Source organism: Oncorhynchus mykiss, chromosome 15 (assembly GCF_057628025.1).
Source record: "Oncorhynchus mykiss isolate SJ-2025 chromosome 15, ASM5762802v1, whole genome shotgun sequence".
Classification (NCBI taxonomy): Eukaryota; Metazoa; Chordata; class Actinopteri; order Salmoniformes; family Salmonidae; genus Oncorhynchus; species Oncorhynchus mykiss.
Genome location: NC_143036.1, coordinates 42,838,861 through 42,866,333, shown reverse-complemented (window position 1 = coordinate 42,866,333; position 27,473 = coordinate 42,838,861). Strand labels below are relative to the sequence as shown.

The following is a 27,473-nucleotide window of genomic DNA, read 5'->3' as shown; positions in this document are numbered from 1 at the left end:
GCAAAAGGTCGCAAAGTTCAAGGGGGCCGAATACTTTTGCAAGGCACTGTATGTCTCCGTAATCTAGCATGGGTAGGATGGTCATCTGAATCAGGGTTAGTTTGGCAGCTGGGGAGGAAGAGGAGCAATTACGATAGCGGAAACCAAGTCTAGATTTAACTTTAGCCTGCAGACGAGTGTCAGAGCCAGTTTAATACGATTCGATCATTGTCCTGTATTCTTTGCCTGTTTGATGATTCATCAGAGGGCATAGCGGGATTTAGTAGTTTGAAATGTTTTGGCAAAGTTAGCTTTTTCTCTGCCTTTTCTTCACGCAAATGAGCCTGTCCCGGGAAAGCAGTATGTCATTGACGTTGGGCTCGTCGGACTCCTTAAAGGAAAAAAAGGACTCTGCCAGTTTGTGGTGAGTAATCACAGTTCTGATGTCCAGAAGTTCTTTTAGGTTATGAGACGGTAGCAGCAAAATTATGTACAAAATAAGTTTAAAAATAAGTTACAAACAACACAGAGAAAAAAAACACAATTGGTTAGGGACACATAAAACGTGAGCCTTCTTCTCCGGCGCCATCTTTGCTCAGTGATTTGTTTGTGTTAATGTACAGTCATGGCCAAAAGTTTTGAGAATGACACAAATATTAATTTCCACAAGGTTTGCTGCTTCAGTGTCTTTAGATATTTTTGTCAGATGTTAGTATGGAATAATGAAGTATAATTACAAGCATTTCATAAGTGTCTAAGGATTTTATTGACAATTACATGAAGTTGATGCAAAGACTTAATATTTGCAGTGTTGACCCTTCTTTTTCAAGACCTCTGAAATCTGCCCTGGCATGCTGTCAATTAACTTCTGGGCCACATCCTGACTGATGGCAGCCCATTCTTGCATAATCAATGCTTGGAGTATGTCAGAATTTGTTTTGTTTTTTGTCCACCTGCCTCTTGAGGATTGACCACAAGTTCTCAATGGGATTAAGGTCTGGGAGGTTTCCTGGCCATTGACCCAAAATATCAATTTTTGTTCCCCAAGCCACTTAGTTATCACTTTTGCCTTATGGCAAGGTGCTCCATCATGCTGGAAAAGGCATTGTTCATCACCAAACTGTTCCTGGATGGTTAGGAGAAGTTGCTCTCTGAGGATGTGTTGGTACCATTCTTTATTCATGGCTGTGTTCTTAGGCAAAATTGTGAGTGAGCCCACTCCCTTGGCTGGGAAGCAACCCCACACATGAATGGTCTCAGGATGCTTTACTGTTGGCATGACACAGGACTGGTAGAGCTCACCTTGTCTTCTCCGGACAAGCTTTTTTCCGGATGCCCTAAACAATCGGAAAGGGAATTAATCAGAGAAAATGATGGGCAGTTCAAATCCCTGTACCTTTTGCAGAATATCAGTCTGTCCTTGATGTTTTTCCTGAAGAGAAGTGGCTTTTTTGCTGCCCTTCTTGACACCAGGTCATCCTCCAAAAGTCTTTGCCTCACTGTGCGTGTAGATGCACTCACACCTGCCTGCTACCATTCCTGAGCATGCTCTGTACTGCTGGTGCCCCGATCCCGCAACTGAATCACCTTTAGGAGACGGTCCTGGCGCTTGCTGGACTTTCTTGGCCACATGAAGCCTTCTTCACAACAATTGAACCGCTCTCCTTGAAGTTTTTGATGATCCGATAAATGGTTGATTTAGGTGCAATCTTACTGGCAGCAATATCCTTGCCTGTGAAGCCCTTTGTGTGCAAAGCAATGCTGTTTCCTTGCAGGTAACCATAGTTGACAGGAGAAGAACAATGATTCCAAGCAACACCCTCCTTTTGAAGCTTCCAGTCTGTTATTCAAACTCAAACAGCATGACAGAGTGATCTCCAGCCTTGTCATCACCAACACTCACACCTGTGTTAACGAGAGAATCACTGACATGATGTCAGCTGGTCCTTTTTGTGGCAGGGCTGAAATGCAGGGGAAATGTGTTTGGGGGATTCAGTTCATTTGCATGGCAAAGAGGGACTTTGCAATTAATTGCAATTCATCTGATCACTCTTCATAACATTCTGGAGTATATGCAAATTGCCATCATACAAACTGAGGCAGCAGACTGTGAAAATGTATATTTGTGTCATTCTCAAAACTTTTGGCCAGGACTGTATACTTCTAAACCAATTTACTCCCACTCAATCTGAGCAGTGATTATGTAAATGTCTGCCTTGCTCATGCTCTAATTGGATCTAAGGTTGATCAAATCAATTTCCAGGTAACTTTAAAAATTTACATTTTTCTCAACGAGACCTGTTGAAATAATATGTGTAGTGGCTAAAGAGGTACTGTCTCTGCACTATTCAGGTGCAAGCTTAGACGATTCCCTTCAATGTGTGTGTAATTTGCCTCAATGGAAGGAAATGAGCACCTTCACTGAAAGCAGCCATTGAGAAAACAGCACGATATTCTCTCTCTCCCTCCCTTTTTCTACTCTCTTTTTCTGCACTTCAGCATTATGAATGTGCTGTACAGTATGTCGTCATTGAACTTGCCTCAATCTGTGATCCATATGGAAAAAGGGTACAGCTTTTGATAATAGAACCCTCATTCAATACAACACATTAATGTCATAAGGAAATACACTGTAATAACATTGCGACAAGGTTATATTTCCTGTAGAAATAATTCTATAGAGTTTTAATGAATTGCATATTTACTGAGACGGGAAATTGTTGTGTGGCACATCAGAACACAGTCTTAAAAAACGTGCATTGATAAAGTTGGATGGATTTCTGAACCAAATTTGAGTACCATTTGTCATGGGCTCAAAGGATCACCAAAGAAGGACACTAGATAGAGTATATTATGATAATCCAGAAACACTCAGCACAGTGCAGTTTGCTTGGACGGGTAGTTAGTATCTGTCAGTCAGTTCCAACATTCTCCAATCTTTTATGGTCCTCATTGTCCCAGAAGCCTGTCTGACTGGTTGCTAATCACCCACCTCCTTCCCCGAACAAAGTCACACACAGATAAACACATGGGTCGACAAACCAACCCAGGCCAGTGAATGGTGAACGGGTGACGTCTTCAATAGGTCAGTGAAGAACCAAATGAGATAAAGAACAGACAATATTTAATGTCAAATGTTTGTCATTACATACCCATAAAATGTACTTTCCACATTTCTCCACTTAAGAAACAAAGTTGTCTCCTCTGCTATTCTAATCCGATATGTCCTTAGCATTTCGCAATTTGTAAGCTAAGTTTATTGCAGTTGCCCCTGTCTTCAGACAGTGTTCTACAGTGCACAGCCATGCCTGATATTGCTGCTTTTATTGTTATCTACTGTAGGTCGCACACACAGTTGTCAAAGTTCTGTGGTTGGCTAGGCGAAGGATGTGGTTGTTCTGCTGGAGTTTCAGTACTCTTAGGGTCAAGTCCCGCTTGGGTCTTTGTGCTGCTTGGATGAAGTTCTGGTTTCGGTCTCTGTACTGATTTGATGAAGTCCTGGTTGAGCTTTTGTGCTGCTTGAATGAAGTCCTAGTTGGGTCTTTGTGCTGCTTGGATGAAGTCTTGGTTGGGTCTCAGGTCTGATACTTTTTGCTGTGGGTTGATGTGTATGCTGGGTCTTCACAGCCGCCCTACCCAAGACGCCGTGGGGCTCTCTCACACACACTCCACAGTTCTTACCGTGGCCCGCCTTCGGCATCTCCCTGCTGCGCGCCTCCTGTATCCTCCACTTGCGCCCCCTGCCTCTGACACCGTTGCCTGCAGCACTCTTGCCATCCCTCTGTCTCTGTGGCTCGGCGGCATCCTGCGGCTGGCACTGCTGGCCCAAAGAAGTGGCCAGGTCGGAGTGGGACGAGGTGCTGTCGATGAGCCTCCTCCCCAGGGCCAGCGGTCTCACAGGCAGGGCCAGGCGCAGGCGCTTCCAGAAGCGAGAGGTGGACGACTCCGACTGGCGTCCCCTCCAGGTGATGGTGGCAGTACTGCGGCATAGCTGCTTGGCCTCAGTGCAAGAGGCCAGTAGTCTCGGGAGGGGGCTGTAAAGGACGGTGATGATGTGGGCATGGCAGGTGAGCTGGATGTAGAGGCCCAGGCGACACTCCAGCAGGCTGACACTCTTCTCTGTCAGGTAGGTGGGGCTCAGGACCACCAGGAGCCGGCGGCTTGACCGCATACACCTGAGGACAGCCTCCGACATATCTAGGGGAGAGAGACTCACCTTAGGAACCTACCAGGATGGCACAATGACACTATGGGCAACATTCAATAAAACCACATTGTGGTATTTAAAGATACACTATGTGCGTTTAGTTGCTGACTGTTTCCATCAAATGTTGGATTGAATACGCAAATGTAAACATATCTTATCTCATTAAATCACACAAATACCTAATTTTAGGGAAACAAACATACAGTGGGGAGAACAAGTATTTGATACACTGCCGATTTTGCAGGTTTTTCTACTTACAAAGCATGTAGAGGTCTGTAAATTTTTGTCATAGGTACACTTTAAATGTGAGAGACGGAATCTAAAACAAAAATCCAGAAAATCACATTGTATGATTTTTAAGTAATTCATTTGCATTTTATTGCATGACATAAGTATTTGATCACCTACCAACCAGTAAGAATTCCGGCTCTCACAGACCTGTTAGCTTTTCTTTAAGAAGCCCTTCTGTTCTTCACTCATTGCCTGTATTAACTGCACCTGTTTGAACTCGTTACCTGCATAAAAGACACCTGTCCACACACTCAATCAAACAGACTCCAACCTCTCCTCAATGGCCAAGAACAGAGAGCCGTGTAAGGACATCAGGGATAAAATTGTAGACCTGCACAAGGCTGGGATGGGCTACAGGACAATGGGCAAGCAGCTTGGTGAGAAGGCAACAACTGTTGGCGCAATTATTAGAAAATGGAAGAAGTTCAAGATGACGGTCAATCACCCTCGGTTTGGGGCTCCATGCAAGATCTCACCTTGTGGGGCATCAATGATCATGAGGAAGGTGAGTGATCAGCCCAGAACTACACGGCAGGACCTGATCAATGACCTGAAGAGAGCTGGGACCACAGTCTCAAAGAAAACCATTAGTAACACACTACGCAGTCATGGATTAAAATCCTGTAGCGCACGCAAGGTCCCCCTGCTCAAGCCAGCGCATGTCCAGGCCCGTCTGAAGTTTGCCAATGACCATCTGGATGATCCAGAGGAGAAATGGAAGAAGGTCATGTGGTCTGATGAGACAAAAATAGAGCTTTTTGGTCTAAACTCCACTCGCCGTGTTTGGAGGAAGAAGAAGGATGAGTACAACACCATCCCAACTGTGAAGCATGGAGGTGGAAACATCATTCTTTGGGGATGCTTTTCTGCAAAGGGGACAGGATATCTGCACCGTATTGAGGGGAGGATGGTTGGGGCCATGTATCGCGAGATCTTGGCCAACAACTTCCTTCCCTCAGTAAGAGCATTGAAGATGGGTCGTGGCTGGGTCTTCCAGCATGACAACGACCCGAAACACACAGCCAGGATAACCAAGGAGTGGCTCCGTAAGAAGCATCTCAAGGTCCTGGATTGGCCTAGCCAGTCTCTAGACCTGAACCCAATAGAAATCTTTGGAGGGAGCTGAAAGTCCGTATTGCCCAGTGACAGCCCCGAAACCTGAAGGATCTGGAGAAGGTCTGTATGGAGGAGTGGGCCAAAATCCCTGCTGCAGTGTGTGCAAACCTGGTCAAGAACTACAGGAAACATATGATCTCTGTAATTGCAAAACCAAATATTAAATTCTGCTTTTCTGATGTATCAAATACTTATATCATGCAATAAAATGCAAATGAATTACTTAAAAATCATACAATGTGATTTTCTGTATTTTTGTTTTAGATTCCGTCTCTCACAGTTGAAGTGTACCTATGATAAAAATTACAGACCTCTACATGCTTTGTAAGTAGGAAAACCTGCACAATTGGTAGTGTATCAAATACTTGTTCTCCCCACTGTATATGATTTTGCGGGGAGGAGAGGTAGAGGTAGGCTCCTGCCTCTCCTCCCCACTGCTACTAGGATCCTGCCTCTCCTCCTCTCCTCCCCACTGCTACTATTTCTGTCTATTTAGAGGATACATTTTGGCTGAAGAGCACCCCTACAGGCACAAATTCTGTTTTGCAAAAGCTGTTTTGCTATCACAGACTGTAATATGTTCCGGGATTCTTCCTATGGCATTGAGGTGTACACCACATCACATCAGGCTTCATCAATAAATGCATCGATGACGTCGTCCCCACAGTGACCATACGTACATACCCCAACCAAAAGCCATGGATTACAGGCAACATCCCCACTGAGCTAAAGGCTAGAGCTGCCGCTTTCAAGGAGCGGGGCTCTAACCCGGAAGCTTATAAGAAATCCCATGATGCCCTCTGACGAACCATCAAACAGGCAAAGTGTCAATACAGGACTAAGATGGAGTCATATTACACCGTCTCTGTCGCTCGTCGGATGTGGCAGGGCTTGCAAATCATTAGACTACAAAGGGAAGCACAGTTGAGAGCTGCCCAGGGACATGAGCCAACCAGATTAACTTAACTACTACTTATGCCTCGAATCTATTCTTAACTACATTATGCCTTGAATCTATTTGATCGTGTCCAGAAACCTGCTCCTTTCAGTTATTATAGCCTTTAGCCGTACCCTTATCCTACTCCTCCTCTGTTCCTCTGGTGATGTAGAGGTTAATCCAGGCCCTGCAGTGCCTAGCTCCACTCCCATTTCCCAGGCTCTCTCATTTGTTGACTTCTGTAACCGTAAAAGCCTTTCATGCATGTTAACATTAGAAGCCTCCTCCCTAAGTTTGTTTTATTCACTGCCTTAGCACACTCTGCCAACCCGGATGTCCTAGCCGTGTCTGAATCCTGGCTTAGGAAGACCAACAAAAACCCTGAAATTTCCATTCCTAACTATAACATTGTCCGACAAGATAGAACTGCCAAAGGTGGTGGAGTTGCAATCTACTGCAGAGACAGCCTGCGGTGTTCTGTCTTACTATCCAGGTCTGTGCCCAAACTATTTGAGCTTCTACTATTAAAAATTCACCTTTCCAAAAACAAGTCTCTCACCGTTGCCGCTTGCTATAGACCACCTTCTGCCCCCAGCTGTGCCCTGGACACCATACGTAAATTGATTGACCCCCATCTATCTTCAGAGCTCATGCTGCTAGGTGACCAAAACTGGGACATGCTTAACACCTCGGCCATCCTACAATCTAAGCTTGATGCCCTCAATCTCACACAAATTATCAATTAACTTATCAGGAACAACCCCAAATCTGTAAACACGGGCACCCTCATAGATATCATCCTAACCAACCTGCACTCCAAATACACCTCTGCTGTCTTCAACCAGGATCTCAGCGATCTCTGCCTCATTGCCTGCGTCCGTAATGGGTCTGCGGTCAAACGACCACCCCTCATCACTGTGAAACGCTCCCTAAAACACTTCAGCCAGCAGGCCTTTCTAATCGACCTGGCCCGGGTATCCTGGAAGGGTAATGACCTCATTCTGTCAGTAGAGGATGCCTGGTTATTCTTTAAAAGTGCTTTCCTCACCATCTTAAATAAGCATGCCCCATTCAATTTTTTTTTAACCAGGAACAGATATAGCCCTTGGATCACTCCAGATCTGACTGCCCTTGACCAGCACAAAAACATCCTGTGGCGTACTGCATATAGCCTCCGCGATATGCACCAATTCAGGGAAGTTAGGAACCAATATACACAGGCAGTTAGGAATGCAAGAAATTTGCATCCTGTAGCACAAACAAAGTTCTGGGACACTGTAAAGTCCATGGAGAATAAGAGCACCTTCTCTCAGCTGCCCACTGCACTGAGGCTAGGAAACACTGTCACCACCGATAAATCCGTCATAGTTGAGAATTTCAATAAGCATTGTCCTACAGCTGGCCATGCTTTCCACCTGACTACCCCTACCCCGGTCAACAGCCCTACGCCCCCCACAGCAACTTGCCTAGCCTCCCCCATTTCTCCTTCACCCAAATCCAGATAGCTGATGGTCTGAAAGAGCTGCAAAATCTGGTCCCCTACAAATCAGCCAGGCTAGACAATCTGAACCCTCTGTGTCTAAAATTATCCCCTGAAATTGTTGCAACTCCTATTACTAGCCTGTTCAACCTCCTTTTCGTGTCGTCTGAGATCCCCAAAGACTGGAAAGCTGCCGCGATCATCCCCCTCTTCAAAGGGGGAGACACTCTAGACCCAAACTGCTACAGACCTATTTCTATCCTACCCTGCCTTTCTAAGGTCTTCGAAAGTAAAGTTTACAAACAGGTCACCAATCATTTCGAATACCATCAAACCTTCTCCGCAATGCAATCTGGTTTCCGAGTTGGTCATGGGTGCACCTCAGCCACGCTCAAGATCCTAAACGATATCATAACCTCCATCGATAAGAGATATTACTGTGCAGCTGTATTCATCGACCTGGCCAAGGCTTTCGACTCTGTCAATCACCACATTCTTATCGGCAGACTCAACAGCCTTGGTTTCTCTAATGACTGCCTCGCCTGGTTCAACAACTACTTCTCAAACAGAGTTCAGTGTGTCAAATCGGAGAGCCTGTTGTCCGGACCTCTGGCAGTCTCTATGGGGGTACCACAGGGTTCAATCCTCGGGCCGACTCTTTTCTCTGTATACATCAATGTTGTCGTTCTTGCTGCTGGTGATTCTTTGATCCACCTCTATGCAGACGACACCATTCTGTATACTTCTGGCCCTTCTTTGGACACTGTGTTAACTAACCTCTAGACGGGCTTCAATGCCATACAACTCTCCTTCCGTGGCCTCCAACTGCTCTTAAATATAAATAAAACTAAATGCATGCTCTTCAACCGATCGCTACCCACACCTGTCCGCCCGTCCAGCATCACTACATTGGACGGTTCTGACTTAGAATATGTGAACTACAAATACCTAGGTGTCTGGTTAGACTGTACACTCTCCTTCCAGGCTCACATTAAGCATCTCCAATCCAAAATTAAATCTAGATTTGGCTTCTTATTTCGCAACAAAGCATCCTTCACTCATGCTGCCAAACAAACCCTCGTAAAACTGACTAACCTACCGATCCTTGACTTTGGCGATGTCATTTACAAAATAGCCTCCAACAATCTACTCAGCAAATTGGATGCAGTCTATCACAGTGTCATCCGTTTTGTCAACAAAGCCCCATATACTACCCACCACTGCGACCTGTACACTCTCGTTGGCTGGCCCTTGCTTCATATTCGTCGCCAAACCCACTGGCTCCAGGTCACCTATAAGTCCTTGCTAGCTAAAGCCCCACCTTTTCTCAGCTCACTGGTCACCATAGCAGCACCCACCCGTAGCACGTGCTCCAGCAGGTATATTTCACTGGTCACCCCCAAAGCCAATTCCTCCTTTGGCCGTCTTTCCTTTCAGTTCTCTGCTGCCAATGACTGGAACGAACTGCAAAAATCACTGAAGCTGGAGACTCATATCTCCCTCGCTAGCTTTAAGCACCAGCTGTCAGAGCAGCTCACAGATCACTGCACCTGTACATAGCTCATCGGTAAATAGCCCATCCAACTACCTCATCACCATGCTGTCATTTATTTTGCTCCTTTGCACCCCAGTATCTCTACTTGCACACTCATCTTCTACACATCTATCACTCCAGCGTTTAATTGCTATACTGTAATTATTTCGCCACTATGGCCTATTTATTGCCTTACCTCCCTTATCCTTCCTCATTTGCACACACTGTATATAGACTTTTTCTATTGTATTTACTGCGTTTGTTGTTTGTTTACTTCATGTGTAACTCCCTGTTGTTGTTTGTGTCACACTGTTTTTCTTTATCTTGGCCAGTTCGCAGTTGTAAATGAGAAAGAATAAAAGTTTTGCGATGACACAACAGTGGTAGGCCTGATCACCGACAACGACGAGACAGCCTGTAGGGAGGTCAGAGACCTGGCCGTGTGGTGCCAGGACAACAACCTCTCCCTCAACGTGATCAAGACAAAGGAGATGATTGTAGACTACAGGAAAAGGAGGACCGAACACACCCCCATTCTCAGCAACAGGGCTGTAGTGGAGTAGGTTCAGAGCTTCAAGTTCCTTGGTGTCCACATCACCAACAAACTGACATGGTCCAAGAACACCAAGACAGTCGTGAAGAGGGCGTGACAAAACCTATTCCCCCTCAGGAGACTGAAAAGATTTGGCATGGGTCCTCAGATCCTCAAAAGGTTCTACATCTGCACCATCGAGAGCATCCTGACTGGTTGCATCACTGCCTAGTATGGCAACTGCTCGGCCTCCAACTGCAAGGCACTACAGAGGATAGTGCGTACGGCCCAGTACATCACTTCCTGCCATCCAGGACCTCTATACCAGGCAGTTTCAGAGGAAGGACCTAAAAAAGACTCCAGCCACCCTTGTCATAGACCGTTCTCTCGGCTACCGCACGGCAAGTCTAGGTCCAAGAGGATTCTAACAACTTCTACCCCCAAGCAATAAGACTCCTGAACATCTAATCAAATGGCTACCCAGACTATTTGCATTGCCCCCCCCCCCCTCCTTTTACACCACTGCTACTCTCTGTTATTTTCTATGCATAGTCACTTTAATAACTCTACCTACATATACTTATTACCTCAATTACCTCAACTAACTGGTGCCCCTGCACATTGACTCTGTACCGGTACCCACTGTATATAGTCTCACTATTATTATTTTACTGCTGCTCTTTAACTACTTGTTACTTTTATTTCTTATTCTTATTCTTATTTTTTAAACTGCATTGTTGGTTAGGGGCTTGTAAGTAAGCATTTCCACTGTAAGATCTACACCAGTTGTGTTCGGCGCATGTGACTAATACAATTTTATTTGATATTCTGCAAAGCTAGATTTTTTCCAACGGTCAAATAAAATTACAGAATAGTTTTGATGTACTTTAAAGGAATGTAGTGTGAAAACGTACTAATCACTAACAAGTGGACTCCCCTCAAAACTGTGCACATTAATCACACTGATTAAAGACACAAATTAAACATTGCTATGGCATGTTCTACTGAATTTCAGCCTGTGTATTTTCCATTATCAAAAACAATGACAAATTCACATACTCATAGCTATCAGATATCACCTTCCAGAAATATATTTCAACCAGCAACTCCAAACACACAGTCATGTGAAAGATAATGCATAATATGACAAACAATGAAAATGTGATGAAATTAAATTACATGGATGAAATGGATATTGAGATATGAAAAAAAAGCATTTATTCGGATAACAAACATTTACATAATATGAAAGTATACAAAATGAGACAATGTGAGACTCTTTCAAATAAGCATTTAACAAAATGCAAAACAAATTGATGAATGGTTTCTCACTCACAAAAAGGAAACAAAATGAAAGTGTAATAATGGTGTGTGTGTATGTATGTGTGTGGGCGTGTGTGCGTATGTCACATATATGCTATGTCATTCTGTATTCTAAGTGCGAGTTGCGTCTCCACAATGTTATTATGCTCGCTGTGTGTCTATAGCTATATTCTGCAGTGGTATAGCGTTACTATCTTGGCTCTGTAGCTAGTCTTTAATCCTTCTGACAGGTAGCTCCACTCGGAGTCGCTTCCAGAACGTAGAGGACAGATCGCTGGATTTGTCCCCTTGCCATCGGACCAACGCCAGGGCTACTCTCGCTCGCCTCAGCTCGCGCACCCAGCCGCTCCGCCTCAATGGCTTATACTGGACCAGAATGACCCGCAGATGTCCACCCCACGCCATGCTGTCTAGCCCTGCCTTGAGCTCCAGTAGGGCCTGGGTCCCCTGGAGGCCGTATCCTGGGCTGAGCACCACCAGGACGCGGCGACTGCGGCCCACAAAGGTCAGCGTCTCGTCAGTGATGGCTGGGAAGGGGATCACACCATTCTCCCTCAGTAACACAGTGCTTCCGAGGGGGTCAGACTGAGCAAGGCTCTATGCAGATTCACTAATCTTGATCACATAATGAGGAGTCATTTGGGATGCAAGATTATTTGTAGATCAGTGATTCAGCACAGCGCCTTCATTCAGGCCAATCCTCTGAATCCTCTAATGGTAATAGCATGTGTCATTGTTAGGGCCAGGGGAGATTTGCTGACCATGTGACATGACCAGGGAAAATACCAGGCTCTGGTTGTAGGCTTTTAGAGAGTTTTTCCTGGTCAGGTTGTGGTCAGGAAACTCTCCGGTCTGTAATCATCTCCCTCACAATTCCTACACATTTCTACCCACTGGTTCATTCTTACACACTGTTCCCCTTTCTCTCATACACTCCTCATCCCGCTGTTGGACTGTTCCATACTGATATCAGAGCCTGAAGATAGACCATCCTATTCTGTCTAAGCTAGACCATACTCACTCCCTCCAGGAAGGCTGTCCCTGTCGAAGATGCAGACGGTATAGCCCAGCTCATTCTCCAGGACCCTGCGGAGTGTCAAGAGGACAAATTGCTCCTCCTCGCTATTCCTCGCGTACGAGATGTAGATGTCATACTCCTTGTCGTCTGAATGATGGAGGAAGCAGAAACACAGTAAGAAGGAAAACATTTATTTCAGAGATGTCATTATTAGGGTCAGGAGTTTCCTGACCACATTAGTTTTTCCAGGTTAGGTTTAATATGTTGGAGCTACATTTTCTTGGCCAGGTCAATTGGTCAGGAAAAACGAATGGCCCTAGTTGGTTATTCTTAGCAAGGTCTGTCTGTACAGTAGGTGTCCCACCTGTACAGCGTTCGTCAGTTCCAAACCAGGAGCGATAGAGCAGCAGCAGCTCCAGCCAGAAGATGTGGTAGACCACGAACAGCACCAGCATCAAGAACAGAGTCACGCCCAGGCCACAGCCCAGCTCCACGGATGGCAGGTATACTGAAAATTAAATTAGAGAATTGGGTGCCTCGGGCTGGCCTAGTTGGTAACACCATCACCTGTAGCATATACTTTACCACTATTCAAGACATTTTCACAGTGCAAAAGAATTGTGCAAAGTGCAAAAAATAGCATAAACCAAATGTTTTATTTAACTTACTGTATACTTAGGCAGGTGATTCCCATTGAGGCCAAAGTCGCAGTATGATTTAACACACATTTTGTAAACTGAGCAATACATCTATAGTTTCCTCTTTATACAGCACATTGTTGAAGAAAAAGTTAAAAATGTAATCACACTGATTACAATGAGGTTTATTGTAATTTTAGCACTTTGCACAATTATTTTGCACTACGAAAATGTTGCCCTCAGTCTGTGGTAGCCTTAAATCAAATTCAAACCGTCCTACCTGTATGTCTCATCCTGCTCTCCCTCACTGTTACGCCTGCTTATCCCCCCCAAAAAATAATAAAATAGGAAAGGCCTGTGTGATATAGCCAACTCTTCTAGCCTACAGAATTGGTGTGACCTACACTCACTGGAAATACTATTGATAATGATAATATACTGTACTTTGTTTGTTAATTCTTTAGAGCCTAAGAGGTTGGGGGAAAGGGGGGGGGTGCTATGCTGACATATGGAATAGTTTTAAGATGGTCATACTATGGATTATTTAGCTTGTTTGTTTTTATTTAAAAAATACACAAAACTACCTTCATAATTCCATATTACAGGTACTGGTTACCTTCAGACTGTCACGTTCTGACCTTAGTTCCTTTGTTTTGTCTTTGTTTTAGTTGGTCAGGGCATGAGTTGGGGTGGGCAGTCTGTTTTTCTATGTTGGGTTTTGAGTTCGACCTAGTATGGTTCTCAATCAGAGGCAGCTGTCAATTGTTGTCCCTGATTGAGAATCACAGTTAGGTAGCCTGGGTTTCACTTTTGGTTTGTGGGTGTTTGTTTCCGTGTAAGTGTTTAGGCGACACCGTACTGTTTCGGTTTTGTATATTTCACGTTTATTATTTTGTTCCAGTGTTCAGTTGTGTTTTTGAATAAATCTATATGGACACTTACCACGCTGCGTTTTGGTCCGATCCTTACTCCTCCTCAGACGAAGAGGAGGAAATCCGTTACACAGACGAGTCCCATGACACAATCTCAGCTTTCCACAGCGCAGTCCCATTCATGGTTCGGACGCTACTAAACAGAAGTTGGAAAATAGATGGTGCCGACTACCAACTTCAGATATCTGTAGCTTAAACTGACGGATGTTAATGGGATTTTTTTTATTATGTAACTTAGATTGATGCACCGGTGCTAGGGGGTTAAGCACCTTTCACAGGAGTCATTGCAGCCCAATGTGCTTCACAAGTTATTGCTTGAAATAATAAAACATAGTCGTACACTAAAGAATGTAGCATGTAAAAATAAAACAAGATAAGCAAGATATAAAACAATGGTAGAAAAATAATACTAATAAAGGAAACAAAGAGAATGTATCAAATGTAAAAGCGTTAAAACAGAAAAAAAAGGCAAACTTGTTAAAAAAAATCGAAATAATAAGAATATAGTTTTTTTAAAGAATGTACACTAAACAGTCCAAACCTCTGCTTACTTACCCTCTGCAGAGATCAATTTTTTTATTTATTCTATCATGGAATTGATCGGTGGTGGAAATTCAAATAATGAGGAGAGGCAAAGCCAATAATCAATCAACGTATTACTTTTATTAAAAACGTATTATAATAAGGAGGCTGGTCGCACCACCCATGAAGGTGAAATGGAGTGAGAGCCCCCTGTACAAAAAGTACAGGAGCATTTATATAGTCAAACTACCCCATGCAAGTGTGAGGGGAGACAACTTGGGTGAAAAGTTTGCCTCAGTCTGTCGCAACTGAGTGAGAACAATAGGGGCCAGAATGACAGGAAGTCACTCCATACATAATTCCTCTAACAACCGCTCAAAGGCTCCCCCAAGTTGGGCAAGCAAGTGCCTTTGACTATCGGCCCAGATGATGTATGGTCGTACTGGTCACACACACACAAAACATGAAACTTTCACCCAGAAACAGGCTCCAAACAGAACAATAGCTTTATCATTGCTGTGCAGGATATAACCTTTACTCAGTCTCCAGTTAACTTAAGAGGAAACAGTTAGTTTCTTGGCTGAGTGCCCAGACATCATGGGGTCATTCTACACACACAGAACAGTTAGAACAGGCCTCTATTAACTTCTTGGTGACAGGGGGCAGTATTTTCAGGTCCGGATGAAATGCATGCCAAATGTCAACTGCCTGCTACTCATCCCCAGAAGATAAGATATGCATATTATTATTCGATTTGGATAGAAAACACTCTGAAGTTTCTAACACTGTTTGAATCATGTCTGTGAGTATAACAGAACCTATTTAGCAGGCGAAACCCAGAGGACAAACCATTCCGAATCATTGGGAATCCAGATTTCTAAGGGACCTTCTTGCAGTTCCTACTGCTTCCTGGATGTCACCAGTCTTTAGAAATTGTTTGAGATTTTTCCTTTGTGTAATGAAGAAGTACGGCCATATTGAACGAGGGTAACTTGAAGTGTACTGTTAGATAGAGGCGCGTGACCAGAAAGCTAGCTACAGTTCGTTTTCCTCCTGTATTGAACACAGATCATCACGTCTTCAATTTTATCGATTATTTCTGTTAAAAAATACCTAAAGTTGTATTACAAAAGTAGTTTGAAATGTTTTGGCAAAGTTTACAGGTAACTTTTGAGATATTTTGTAGTCAAGTTGCGCAAGTTGGAACCGGTGTTTTTCTGGATCAAACGTGCCAAATAAATGGACATTTTTGATATATATCGACGGAAATAATCGAACAAAAGGACCATTAGTGATGTTTATGGGACATATTGGAGTGCCAACAAAAGAAGCTCGTCATTTCTGCGTTTTGTGTCGCGCCTGCAGGGTTGAAATATGCTTCTCTCTCTTTGTTTACGGAGGTGCTATCCTCAGATAATAGCATAGTTTGCTTTTGCCGAAAAGCCTTTTTGAAATCTGACATGTTGGCTGGATTCATAACAAGTGTAGCTTTAATTTGCTATTTTGCATGTGTGATTTAATGAAAGTTAGATTTTTATAGTAATTTTTTGAATTTGGCGCTCTGCATTTTCCCTGGTTTTTGGCCAGGGACGCTAGCGTCCCACATATCCCAGAGAGGTTAAGGCGCGCACACACACTTTTCTATCTATATGAGTTTGTTAAAGAAACTAACTCAAGCCCAATGCCTAGGCTTAAAGACGTATATTTGAGTACAAAAGCATTAGTAAGGTTTAAGAGAAAATGTCCTCACAGATCACACAACAGTCCACAAGATCTACCACAGAGCACTAGCTACACACCACTTTCCCATAGTGACTAATACAATATTCAGCACATTTCCACACAAATTATCAACAAATGTCCTATTGTGTCATGCTATGCTCTGTCGTGTTTTAAATCATTCCTCACCCTCCTCTTCTAGCACTGCCCTGCGGGTGGCTACATCTCGGCCGTTGCGTCCGGAGCAGTTGTATTCTCTGGTCAGGTCCTCTGAGCTGAAGTCCTGGATGCGGAGCACATTCTCAACTGTCCAGTCCCCAAAGTAATCCAACACCACCCTGTAGGATAGAGAGATGTGGGGAGGAGAGAGGAGATGAAGGGAAGGAAAACATTGGACAGACGTAACAGAAGAATGAGAGGAGAGGATAGAAACCAACAAAAATAACAGTATAAAAGAATGGAGAAGAATAGAGATGAGAAGATAAAGTAACAGAAGAGACAAGAAAAGACAGAAGAGGATGAGACTTACCTAGAAGTGAATGAGATGCGGGGATCAGCTAGCTGATCTACAGTCTTCCCATCGATGGTCCACCAGGTCTCCCTGGGTCCTTCCAGGTAGGGCAATGACACCCTGCATGTGAGATTCACCTCTGACCCTGCAACAGTCACCACGGTGATCAATACTGCTGCATTACCATGGGAACAATGTCTACTGTGCTACTGTGTCACCATGACAATATCACCCAATCTCATCAACTCACAGAAAAATGCAAGTAACATTCTGTGAAATGATATTGATTGTACCCGATTGCCAGGAATCAAATGAATGTGGAACTGTCACTTTGGTCTGCACCCTGTGATGGGAAATATTATTATTGGCACACCAAAAAAACAGCTAAACTGGTACAACACTCTACACTAACTGGTGCAACAAATATTACCTACAACAAAACACACTGGGAAATATGTTAAATGAGGCCCAGAAGTCACAATACCATGCACTTACAATTGGTCAATAGGTTGGAAATGTACTGTATTCTATGTGGTGATATTATTCTAACATTTGAAATACAGATATTCTTTCCTCACATCTGACAATTTTCACACAATGCAGTGTAATATTTTGTCAAACGTTTACATTGCATGTTGAGTTGTTAAGTCGAGCCTTGCTGTTAGAAAACAAATCAAAGTATCCGGCTTTCTGTTATCACATATGCATCTCCCCAAACGCACTCGATAATCATTGCCTATCTCAACTTTCAAATTAGTGACAGCCAACACATAAGATAAGTTTATAAAACTTAGTTACAGTAACCACTAAGTTCTAAAACTGATCTGAAGTCAGTTATTAAAATGTTGGAGATGGAGAGGCCTCAATGTGAGATTCACCTCTGACCCTGCAACAGTCCCCAAGGCTATCAATACTGCTGCATTACCATGGGAACAATATCACAGCTACAGCCATGACTACAACGTTGTCACATTAAACATTTGAATAAAATTAAAAAGGAATAGCCAAAACTCTGATGTTAATGATTCAATGTGTCAATGTTGAGTATGATTATTTTTTCAATATATTGAGAAAACTCTGTCACAACCATATGCTTAGTATTAATTATAATTCGATGATCACAACAGCGAAAAGTGGGAAGTGATGGTCTGATCTTCAACTGAAATGGGGAAAGGATTGAATCTGAGTTGAATAAGTTTAACTTGATTTATCGTAATATGCACTGAGTGTACAAATCATTAGGAACACCTTCCTAATATTGAGAAGAACCCCCTTTTGCCCTCAGAACAGCCCAAATTTGTCAGGGCATTGACTCTACAAGGTGTTGAAAGTGTTCCACAGGGATGCTGGCCCATGTTAACTCCAATGCTTCCTACAGTTGTATCAAGTGGGCTGGATGTCCTTTGGATGGTGGACTGTTGGGCGTGAAAAACTGCACAGCATTACAGTTCTTGACGCAAACCGGTGCACCTGGCACCTTACCCCGTTCAAAGGGACTTAAACCTTTTGTCTTGCCCATTTACCATCTGAATGGCACACATACAAAATCCAATTGTTTCAAGGCTTAAAAATATTTATTTTACCTGTCTCCTCCCCATCTACACTGATTGAACACTACACTGATAGCTGTCACCTGGATTCACCTGGTCAGTCTGTCGTGTGTGTGTATATATGTACGTACACACACACACACACATACACGCACACGCACACACGCACGCTACCGTTCAAAAGTTTGGAGTCACTTAGAAATGTCCTTGTTTTTGAAAGAAAAGCAAATTTGTACATGTGTATATATATACACACTGCTCAAAAAAATAAAGGGAACACTTAAACAACACAATGTAACTCCAAGTCAATCACACTTCTGTCAAATCAAACTGTCCACTTAGGAAGCAACACTGATTGACAATAAATTTCACATGCTGTTGTGCAAATGGAATAGACAACAGGTGGAAATTATAGGCAATTAGCAAGACACCCCCAATAAAGGAGTGGTTCTGCAGGTGGTGACCACAGACCACTTCTCAGTTCCTATGCTTCCTGGCTGATGTTTTGGTCACTTTTGAATGCTGGCGGTGCTTTCACTCTAGTGGTAGCATGAGACGGAGTCTACAACCCACACAAGTGGCTCAGGTAGTGCAGCTCATCCAGGATGGCACATCAATGCGAGCTGTGGCAAGAAGGTTTGCTGTGTCGCATCCATGTCATCCAGAGCATGGATGCGCTACCAGGAGACAGGCCAGTACATCAGGAGACGTGGAGGAGGCCGTAGGAGGGCAACAACCCAGCAGCAGGACCGCTACCTCCGCCTTTGTGCAAGGAGGAGCAGGAGGAGCACTGCCAGAGCCCTGCAAAAATGACCTCCAGCAGGCCACAAATGTGCATGTGTCTGCTCAAATGGTCAGAAACAGACTCCATGAGGGTGGTATGAGGGCCCTACATCCACAGGTGGGGGTTGGCTTTACAGCCCAACACCGTGCAGGACGTTTGACATTTGCCAGAGAACACTGAGATTGGCAAATTCGCCACTGGCGCCCTGTGCTCTTGACAGATGTGACAGAGTCTGGAGACGCCGTGGAGAACGTTCTGCTGCCTGCAACATCCTCCAGCATGACCGGTTTGGTGGTGGGTCAGTCATGGTGTGGGGTGGCATTTCTTTGGGGGGCCTCCATGTGCTCGCCAGAGGTAGCCTGACTGCCATTAGGTACCGAGATGAGATCCTCAGACCCCCTGTGAGACCATATGCTGGTGTGGTTGGCCGTGGGTTCTTCCTAATGCAAGACAATGCTAGACCTCATGTGGCTGGAGTGTGTCAGCAGTTCCTGCAAGAGGAAGGCATTGATGCTATGGACTGGCCTGCCCGTTCCCCAGACCTGAATCCAATTGAGCACATCTGGGACATCATGTCTCGCTCCATCCACCAACGCCACATGGCACTACAGACTGTCCAGGAGTTGGCGGATGCTTTAGTCCAAGTCTGGGAGGAGATCCCTCAGGAGACCATCCGCCACCTCATCAGGAGCATGTCCAGGCGTTGTAGGGAGATCATACAGGCACGTGGAGGCTACACACACTACTGAGCCTCATTTGGACTTGTTTTCAGGACATTACAGTAGTGTGGTTTTCCACTTTAATTTTCAGTGTGACTCCAAATCCAGACCTCCATGGGTTGATAAATTAGATTTCCATTGATAATTTTTGTGTGATTTTGTTGTCAGCACATTCAACTATGTAAAGAAAAATGTATTTAGTAAGAATATTTAATTCATTCAGATCTATGATGTGATATTTTTGTGTTCTCTTTTTTTGAGCAGTATATATATATTTATATATATATATATATATATATATATATATATATATATATATATATATATATATATATTTATATATATATATATATATATATTTATATATATATATATATATATATATATATATATATATATCTCTATCTATCTATCTATCTATATATATATATATATATATATATATATATATATATATATATATACACACACACACAGTGGGGCAAAAAAGTATTTAGTCAGCCACCAATTGTGCAAGTTCTCCCACTTAAGAAGATGAGATAGGCCTTTAATTTTCATCATAGGTACACTTCAACGATGACAGACAAAATGAGAAAAAAAAATCCAGAAAATCACATTGTAGGATTTTTAATGAATTTATTTGCAAATTATGGTGGAAAATAAGTTTTTGGTCAATATCAAAAGTTTATCTCAATACTTTGTTATATACCCTTTGTTGGTAATGACAGAGGTCAAAAGTCTTCACAAGGTTTTCACACACTGTTGCTGGTATTTTGGCCCATTCCTCCATGCAGATCTCCTCTAGAGCAGTGATGTTTTGGGGCTGTTGCTGGGCAACACAGACTTTCAACTCCCTCCAAAGATTTTCTATGGGGTTGAGATCTGGAGACTGGCTAAGCCACTCCAGGACCTTGAAATGCTTTTTGCGAAGCCACTCCTTCGTTGCCCGGGCGGTGTGTTTGGGATCATTGTCATGCTGAAAGACCAAGCCACATTTCATCTTCAATGCCCTAGCTGATGGAAGGAGGTTTTCACTCAAAATCTCACAATACATGGCCCCATTCATTCTTTCCTTTACACGGATCAGTCGTCCTGGTCCCTTTGCAGAAAAACAGCCCCAAAGCATGATGTTTCCACCTCCATGCTTCACAGTAGGGATGGTGTTCTTTGGATGCAACTCAGCATTCTTTGTCCTCCAAACACGACGAGTGTAGTTTTTACCAAAAAGTTCTATTTTGGTTTTATCTGACCATATGACATTCTCCCAATCTTCTTCTGGATCATCCAAATGCTATCTAGCAAACTTCAGACAGGCCTGGACATGTACTGGCTTAAACAGGGGGACACGTCTGGCACTGCAGGATTTGAGTCCCTGGCGGCATAGTGTGTTACTGATGGTAGGCTTTGTTACTTTGGTCCCAGCTCTCTGCAGGTCATTCACTAGGTCCCCCCTGTGTGGTACTGGGATTTTTGCTCACCGTTCTTGTGATCATTTTGACCCCACGGGGTGAGATCTTGCGTGGAGCCCCAGATCGAGGGACATTATCAGTGGTCTTGTATGTCTTCCATTTCTTAATAATTGCTCCCACAGTTGATTTCTTCAAACCAAGCTGCTTACCTATTGCAGATTCATATATATATATATATATGCTTTTCAGTATTTCCACATCATTAGCTTGTACACCATTTCTTTCACACATGCTTTGTCAATTCTCCTTTTATCTCTTCCTGTGTCAAGTTGGCTGGATGTCCTTTGGGTGTTGGACCATTATTGATTCACACGGGAAACTGTTGAGAGTGAAAAACGCAGCAGTGTTGCAGTTCTTGACACAAACCGGTGCGCCTGGCACCTAGTACCATAACGCATTCCAGGGCACTTAAATCTTTTGTCTTGCTCATTCACCCTCTGAATGGCACACATACACAATCCAATTGTCTCAATGATTAAACATCTTTCTTTAACCTGTCTCCTCCCCTTCATCTAGACTGATTGAAGTGACATCAATAAGGGATCATAGCCTTCACCTGGATTCACCTGCTCAGTCTATGTCATGGAAAGAGCAGTGTTCCTAATGTTTTGTACACTGTCTATATCTTGATCAATATATTGATATGCTGATGTATCTCATAGTCTATCTCTACCTACCTTGTTTGACAGGATATAATTGCTCCTTGGCAGGGTTGAGTATATTTGGCTGTTTGGGTAAACCACTGGAAGCTGAGAGAAACACAAAGCAGATATTACGCTTATTGAAAGTTTGACATTATCATATTGCAATATCAGATATTTATCCATAAAACCTTAACTATAGGAAATATTCAAAAACATATCACTGAATTGCTTTCATGGTCTCAAACATTAACAAAAGGATGTACAGTGCAACGTTCATAGTTACAAAACTTTCAGATAGTTGTGAAAAAGGCCTTACACACTGCGGTTACATTGACCACTCTGGTGAATTTGATGGCTCTTCCTTTGGTCTCATAAGTGACCACACAGTGGTACAGTCCTTGGTAGTGCTCCAACATTACATGGATGACCAGCTTGTCTCCTTTGAGCACACGATCGATGTTGAAGTTCCCGAACGCATTGCACCCCTGCTCAAGGTCAACACAGGAGGGGGGGGGGGGGGGGGGGGTAGAGCACAGTCGATCACAGGAGGTTGGTGTCACCTTAATTGGGGATGACAGGCTTGTGGTAGTGGCTAGAGGGGAATTAGTGAAATGGTATCAAACACATGGTTTCCATATGTTTGTGCCATTCCATGTGCTCTGTTCTGGCCATTATTATGAGCCGTCCTTCCCTCAGCCGCCTCCACTGTAGTAGATAATCTTTAGTAGAAGAGAGGAACCAAAGAGGTCCATTGACCTTTTGGGCATCTAGTGTATGTCCTGCCATGCTTTGTTAGAGGTTATATTTGTGAGACCAACTCCTTGCCCTTGTGGTTAGAGTTTCCGCCCTGCTTGGCACTCAGCATTAAGGAGATGGGTTGGGAGTAAGTCCCTGTGATAGACTGGCATCCTGTCGTATTGTAACGTGTTGTGTTCCACTTTTACAGTAATTTTATTGTCAACTTTTCTATAGTTGATTACTCTACAGAACATTCCGTCGTGTGTTTCTACACTGGGTACAAATTGACAATCAACATAAAACAAAGACAATGCAATTGTTTATACAACGTGTGGGTCTAATCCTGGATGATGATTGGTTGAAACCGCATTCTAGACGGATTTAATACAACTGTGATGGCCAAAACATAAGATATGTTCAGCAAATTCAAAGGTTTAACCTTAAAAGGTTCTAAAACTTAACAAAAAACTGTGGCCAAAACATTGGAGCGTCCTCAAATTTTGTAATCAGTGATGAAACCAGTTAAACTTTATAAATCAGTCTTGAAATGGCACATGTGCTTCAATTTTGAAAATAAAGGAACTTACTGTAAATGTACTATTCGGTATCTTAGCTGAATATTTGTTGTTAATTTTACAGCTAACAAATGCAGTAATTTGCTAGACCAGAAATGCCTTGAGGTCTACAGTAACATATTGTATACTGATATAGCAGCACATTACTGTATGATTTACTGTAGAAAGAAAAATACAGAAATCTGTTACAGTGTTGATTTTCTGGTGTATTGTAATGTTTTTAAAATTGTATAACTGCCTTAATTTTGCTGGGCCCCAGGAAGAGTAGCTGCTGCCTTGGCAGCAGGTAATGGGGATCCATAATAAATACAAATATGTGCATATTTGCATATCCCACAATTTAGACTGCCAAACAGCAAACACCTACTTAGACCCAAACATCTCTTCAAAGGAAGCTACTACATATAGTCTAGTTTTTACATTCTCTATGAAATTGGCTTTTAAATTATGTGTAATTCGAAATAGTGAGCTTTGAAATGTTGTATACATGTCCATTTTAAAGTGGTTAAAAATCATGAAATTTCGGTGACACTAGTTTGCTAAACCAAAAAATATATACAATCTGACAACAATGTTTTGACCCCTGGGGTATACTGATGATCGCACTGCTTTTTAATAAGGAATCTATTTTTTAAATTGTATCAAGTAATACACTTTCTTAGCTGCTATTTATATTAGGTACAGCATCCAAGTAACAGTACTAGCCATTCTCGCATATGGTAAATTAAATTAATTGTACACAGACAGACCGAGGGTCACCTTACATGGTACCAGGTGACAGAGTGGCTAGTGTTAGGCAGCTTGATGTGCTCCAGGTCAGGGCAGGTTAGGGTCCTGCCATCTTGTATGGGCGCGATGACTGGGGTGGGAGGTACAGCAGCCTTCACCTCACAGTTGGGGTCCTGTCCACTTGGCAACACCTCCAGACGCATGGCAATCTTGGCACACGATGTCCTGTTTCTGAGAGGGGAAAGCACGCGCACGCGCACACACACACACACACACACAATGTTAAATCAGACAAACTGTGACTTTGTCATTTAAAACAAAAAAAAGATACTGTAGGTCGGGAGGTTTTGGCTCAGGATATGACGCACTTTCTGACCGTCTGGCAGATAATGATGATGGGTTCAAAAGATTAAAAGAATGACACATTTTTATACAAACATCTGCTCATAGACAGGTTTTCTTGGCACTACCGAGCCCAGTCTCCATCCTACCTCAGCATGCAGATGTACTGGCCCGCGTCCTGCGTGGTGGTGGGCTGCAGCCACAGCCTCTCCCTCTCCTTGCTGAGCCTCTGGTCGGGGTGGTGGAAGTCGATGGGTTGTTCCAGGTCCTGACCTGCAGCCACGTGGTACCACACTAGGTTGAGGCCTGCTGCCTGGGCCGAGCTATAGTTGTAGACAGTGGGGTGGGAGAAGAGAGGGCAGAGAAGCCAGCATGCCTCCCCCTCCATCACCCTCACGGCTCCATCGTCTGACTCGCCCCAGTCATGGCACTGGATCACTAAGAGGGATAGAGGGATTACTCTAGACAGACAAAACCACACCTCTCTCTCTCTCTCTTACATTGTACCCCACTTCACATGTTGTATTTAGGAACATTGGGCTTGGAGAAGTGGAATAGGGAGAAGGAGTGAGATGTGGGGCACTCTGCTGATATTGGGGGGCCTGTACTACTGTAGTCCTCATCATATGTTTCTGTAAAGGGGTGGAGGTAGGGGGGCTATGCTGGGCTGCACGACAGTTTGACGGTAATTCCCCTGTCAGATTCACACAGAGTATTAATCTGACTATTAAAAAAACACCTGCAAGTTTCCGTTTGCAGAGGTCTATACGCACCTTCTTAAACGATACTAACGGGAGAAGACATGCACCTGCGAGCTAAAATAAGCTTGTCCCACAAGAATAAACCAGTGATTTAGCTGATATTACGTTGATATCAGATGCTCCAACAGATCCATGGAAGATGCCATTTTCATATTCATATTCACACATATTCATATTCACACGGCTGTAACACATCTGGACAAGAGGAACATCTATGTGAGAATGCTCTTCATTGACTACAGTTTAGCATTCAACACTATTGTGTAATTCCTCCAAGTTTGACACCAAGCTTAGAGCCCTGGGTCTGGACCACACCCTCTGCAACTGGATCCTTGACATCATGAAAGGCAGACCACAGGCTGTGAGGATTGGCAACACCTCCTCCACACTGACACTTAACACAGAGGTCCCCCAAGGTTGTGTAATCAGCCCTCTGCTATACTTCCTGTTCACCCACAACTGTGTATCTTTGCACGACACAAACTCCATCATCAAGTTTGCTGACGACACCAGGGTTGTAGGCCTGATAACCAACAACGACGAAGCAGCCTATAGAGAGGAGGTAAGTGAACTGGCATTGTAGAGAGGAGGTAAGTGAACTGGCATTGTGGTGACAGGATAACAACCTCTCCCTTAAGCCAGTATTGTTAATTGAGGAGGATCCACATCAAATGGACTGCAGTAGAGAGTCAGCAGTTTTATGTTCCTTGGCGTCCACATCACCGAGGACTTGTCATGGACCAACAACACCACTCTTGTCAAGAGGGCACACATATCTACTTCCTAAGGCTGCTGAAGAAATTCAGAACGCCACCCCAGGTCCTCTCCAAAAACTACTGCTGCACCATCAAGAGCGTCCTGACCAGTCAGATCACGGCCTGGTAAAGGAATTGCTCTGTCCAGCATTCTCACATAGGTGTTCCTTTTGTCCAGGTGGGAAAGGGCAGTGTGGACTGCAATAGAGATTGCATCATCTGTGGATCTGTTGGGGCGGTATGCAAATTTGAGTGGGTCTAGGGTTTCTGGGAAAATGGTGTTGATGTGAGCCATGACCAGCCTTTCAAAGCACTTCATGGCTACAGGAGTGCTACGGGTCGGTAGATATTTAGGCAGGTTACCTTAGTGTTCTTGGGCACAGGGACAGGTTGAAAATGTCAGTGAAGACACTTGCCAGTTGGTCAGCGCATGCTTGGAGTACAAGTCCTGGTAACTGTCAGACCCTGCGGCATTGTGAATATTGACCTGTTTAAAGGTCTTACTCACAACAGCTATGGAGAGCGTTATCACACAGTCGTCCAGAACAGCTGATGCTGTCATGCATGCTTCAGTGTTGCTTGCCTTCGAAGCGAACATAGAAGTTATTTAGGTCATCTGGTAGGCTGGTGTCACAGGGCAGCTTGCGGGTGTGCTTCCCTTTAATCCGCACCTTAACACACACACACCTATGGTGACCGTATGGTGACTGTGACACTTATGGTGACCGTATTAATGTCACACCGGCGGTCACGAGTCATGATGGTAGTCATGTTGTGTTAGATCTTTTTATCAACTTAATTTCGTGTGAACATTACAAGATTTTAACTTCTATTTGCTATTTATGGCCTGTAGGCCTCATTGACCTGAGCTCATACAACTTGTTTTTGAGTTAAAAAAAGCATAATGTATGGACAATTTTGACTATAACAAATACTCAGATGAAACATATTGTACTATTTGTCACAGACTACTTTGTGTCGAAGTTTAACAAGGACTCTCTCCTCCTCACCAGTGTCATGATCAAAGATATGATCAAGAACCTCACATACAGTATATCGTTTGATCACTGTGCTGTCACAGAATGAATTGTGAGCAAGGCCTCAAAAAATGCGAGAGATGCGAGAAAAGGTCTATAAACAGTTGAAGTCGGAAGTTTACATACACCTTAGCCAAATACATTAAACTCAGTTTTTCAAAATTCCTGACATTTAATCCAAGACAAATTCCCTGTTTTAGGTCAGTTAGGATCACCACTTAATTTTAAGAATGTGAAATGTCAGAATAATAGTAGAGAGAATGATTTCTTTCAGCTTTAATTTCTTTCATCACATTCCCATTGGGTCAGAAGTTTACATACAGTCAATTAGTATTTGATAGCATTGCCTTTAAATTGTTTAACTTGGGTCAACTGTTTCAGGTAGCCTTCCACAAGCTTCCCACAATAAGTTGGATGAATTTTGGCCCATTCCTCCTGACAGAGATGGTGTAACTGAGTCTGGTTTGTAGGCCTCCTTGCTCGCACACACTTTTTCAGTTCTGCCCACAAATGTTCTTTCTATAGGATTGAGGTCAGGGCTTTGTGATGGCCACTCTAATGCCTTGACTTTCTTGTCCTTAAGCCATTTTGCCACAACTTTGGAAGTATGCTTGGGGTCAATGTCCATTTG

The 27,473-nt window shown here is 43.5% G+C and overlaps 1 protein-coding gene across 1 annotated transcript in view; it reads right to left on the bottom strand.

Annotated features, from left to right (window-relative positions):
• Positions 1 to 3,089: 3,089 nt before the first annotated feature.
• LOC110490048 (interleukin-1 receptor accessory protein) overlaps positions 3,090 to 27,473 on the bottom strand; it is a 37,613-nt gene continuing 13,229 nt past the window's right edge. The window contains 10 exon segments of the mRNA XM_021563167.3: positions 3,090 to 3,438; positions 3,440 to 4,176; positions 12,421 to 12,564; positions 12,782 to 12,925; positions 16,418 to 16,566; positions 16,758 to 16,884; positions 21,939 to 22,010; positions 22,222 to 22,390; positions 23,983 to 24,178; positions 24,439 to 24,727. Of these exon segments, the coding sequence (XP_021418842.2) occupies positions 3,313 to 3,438; positions 3,440 to 4,176; positions 12,421 to 12,564; positions 12,782 to 12,925; positions 16,418 to 16,566; positions 16,758 to 16,884; positions 21,939 to 22,010; positions 22,222 to 22,390; positions 23,983 to 24,178; positions 24,439 to 24,727 (2,153 nt within the window). The 3' untranslated portion in view covers positions 3,090 to 3,312.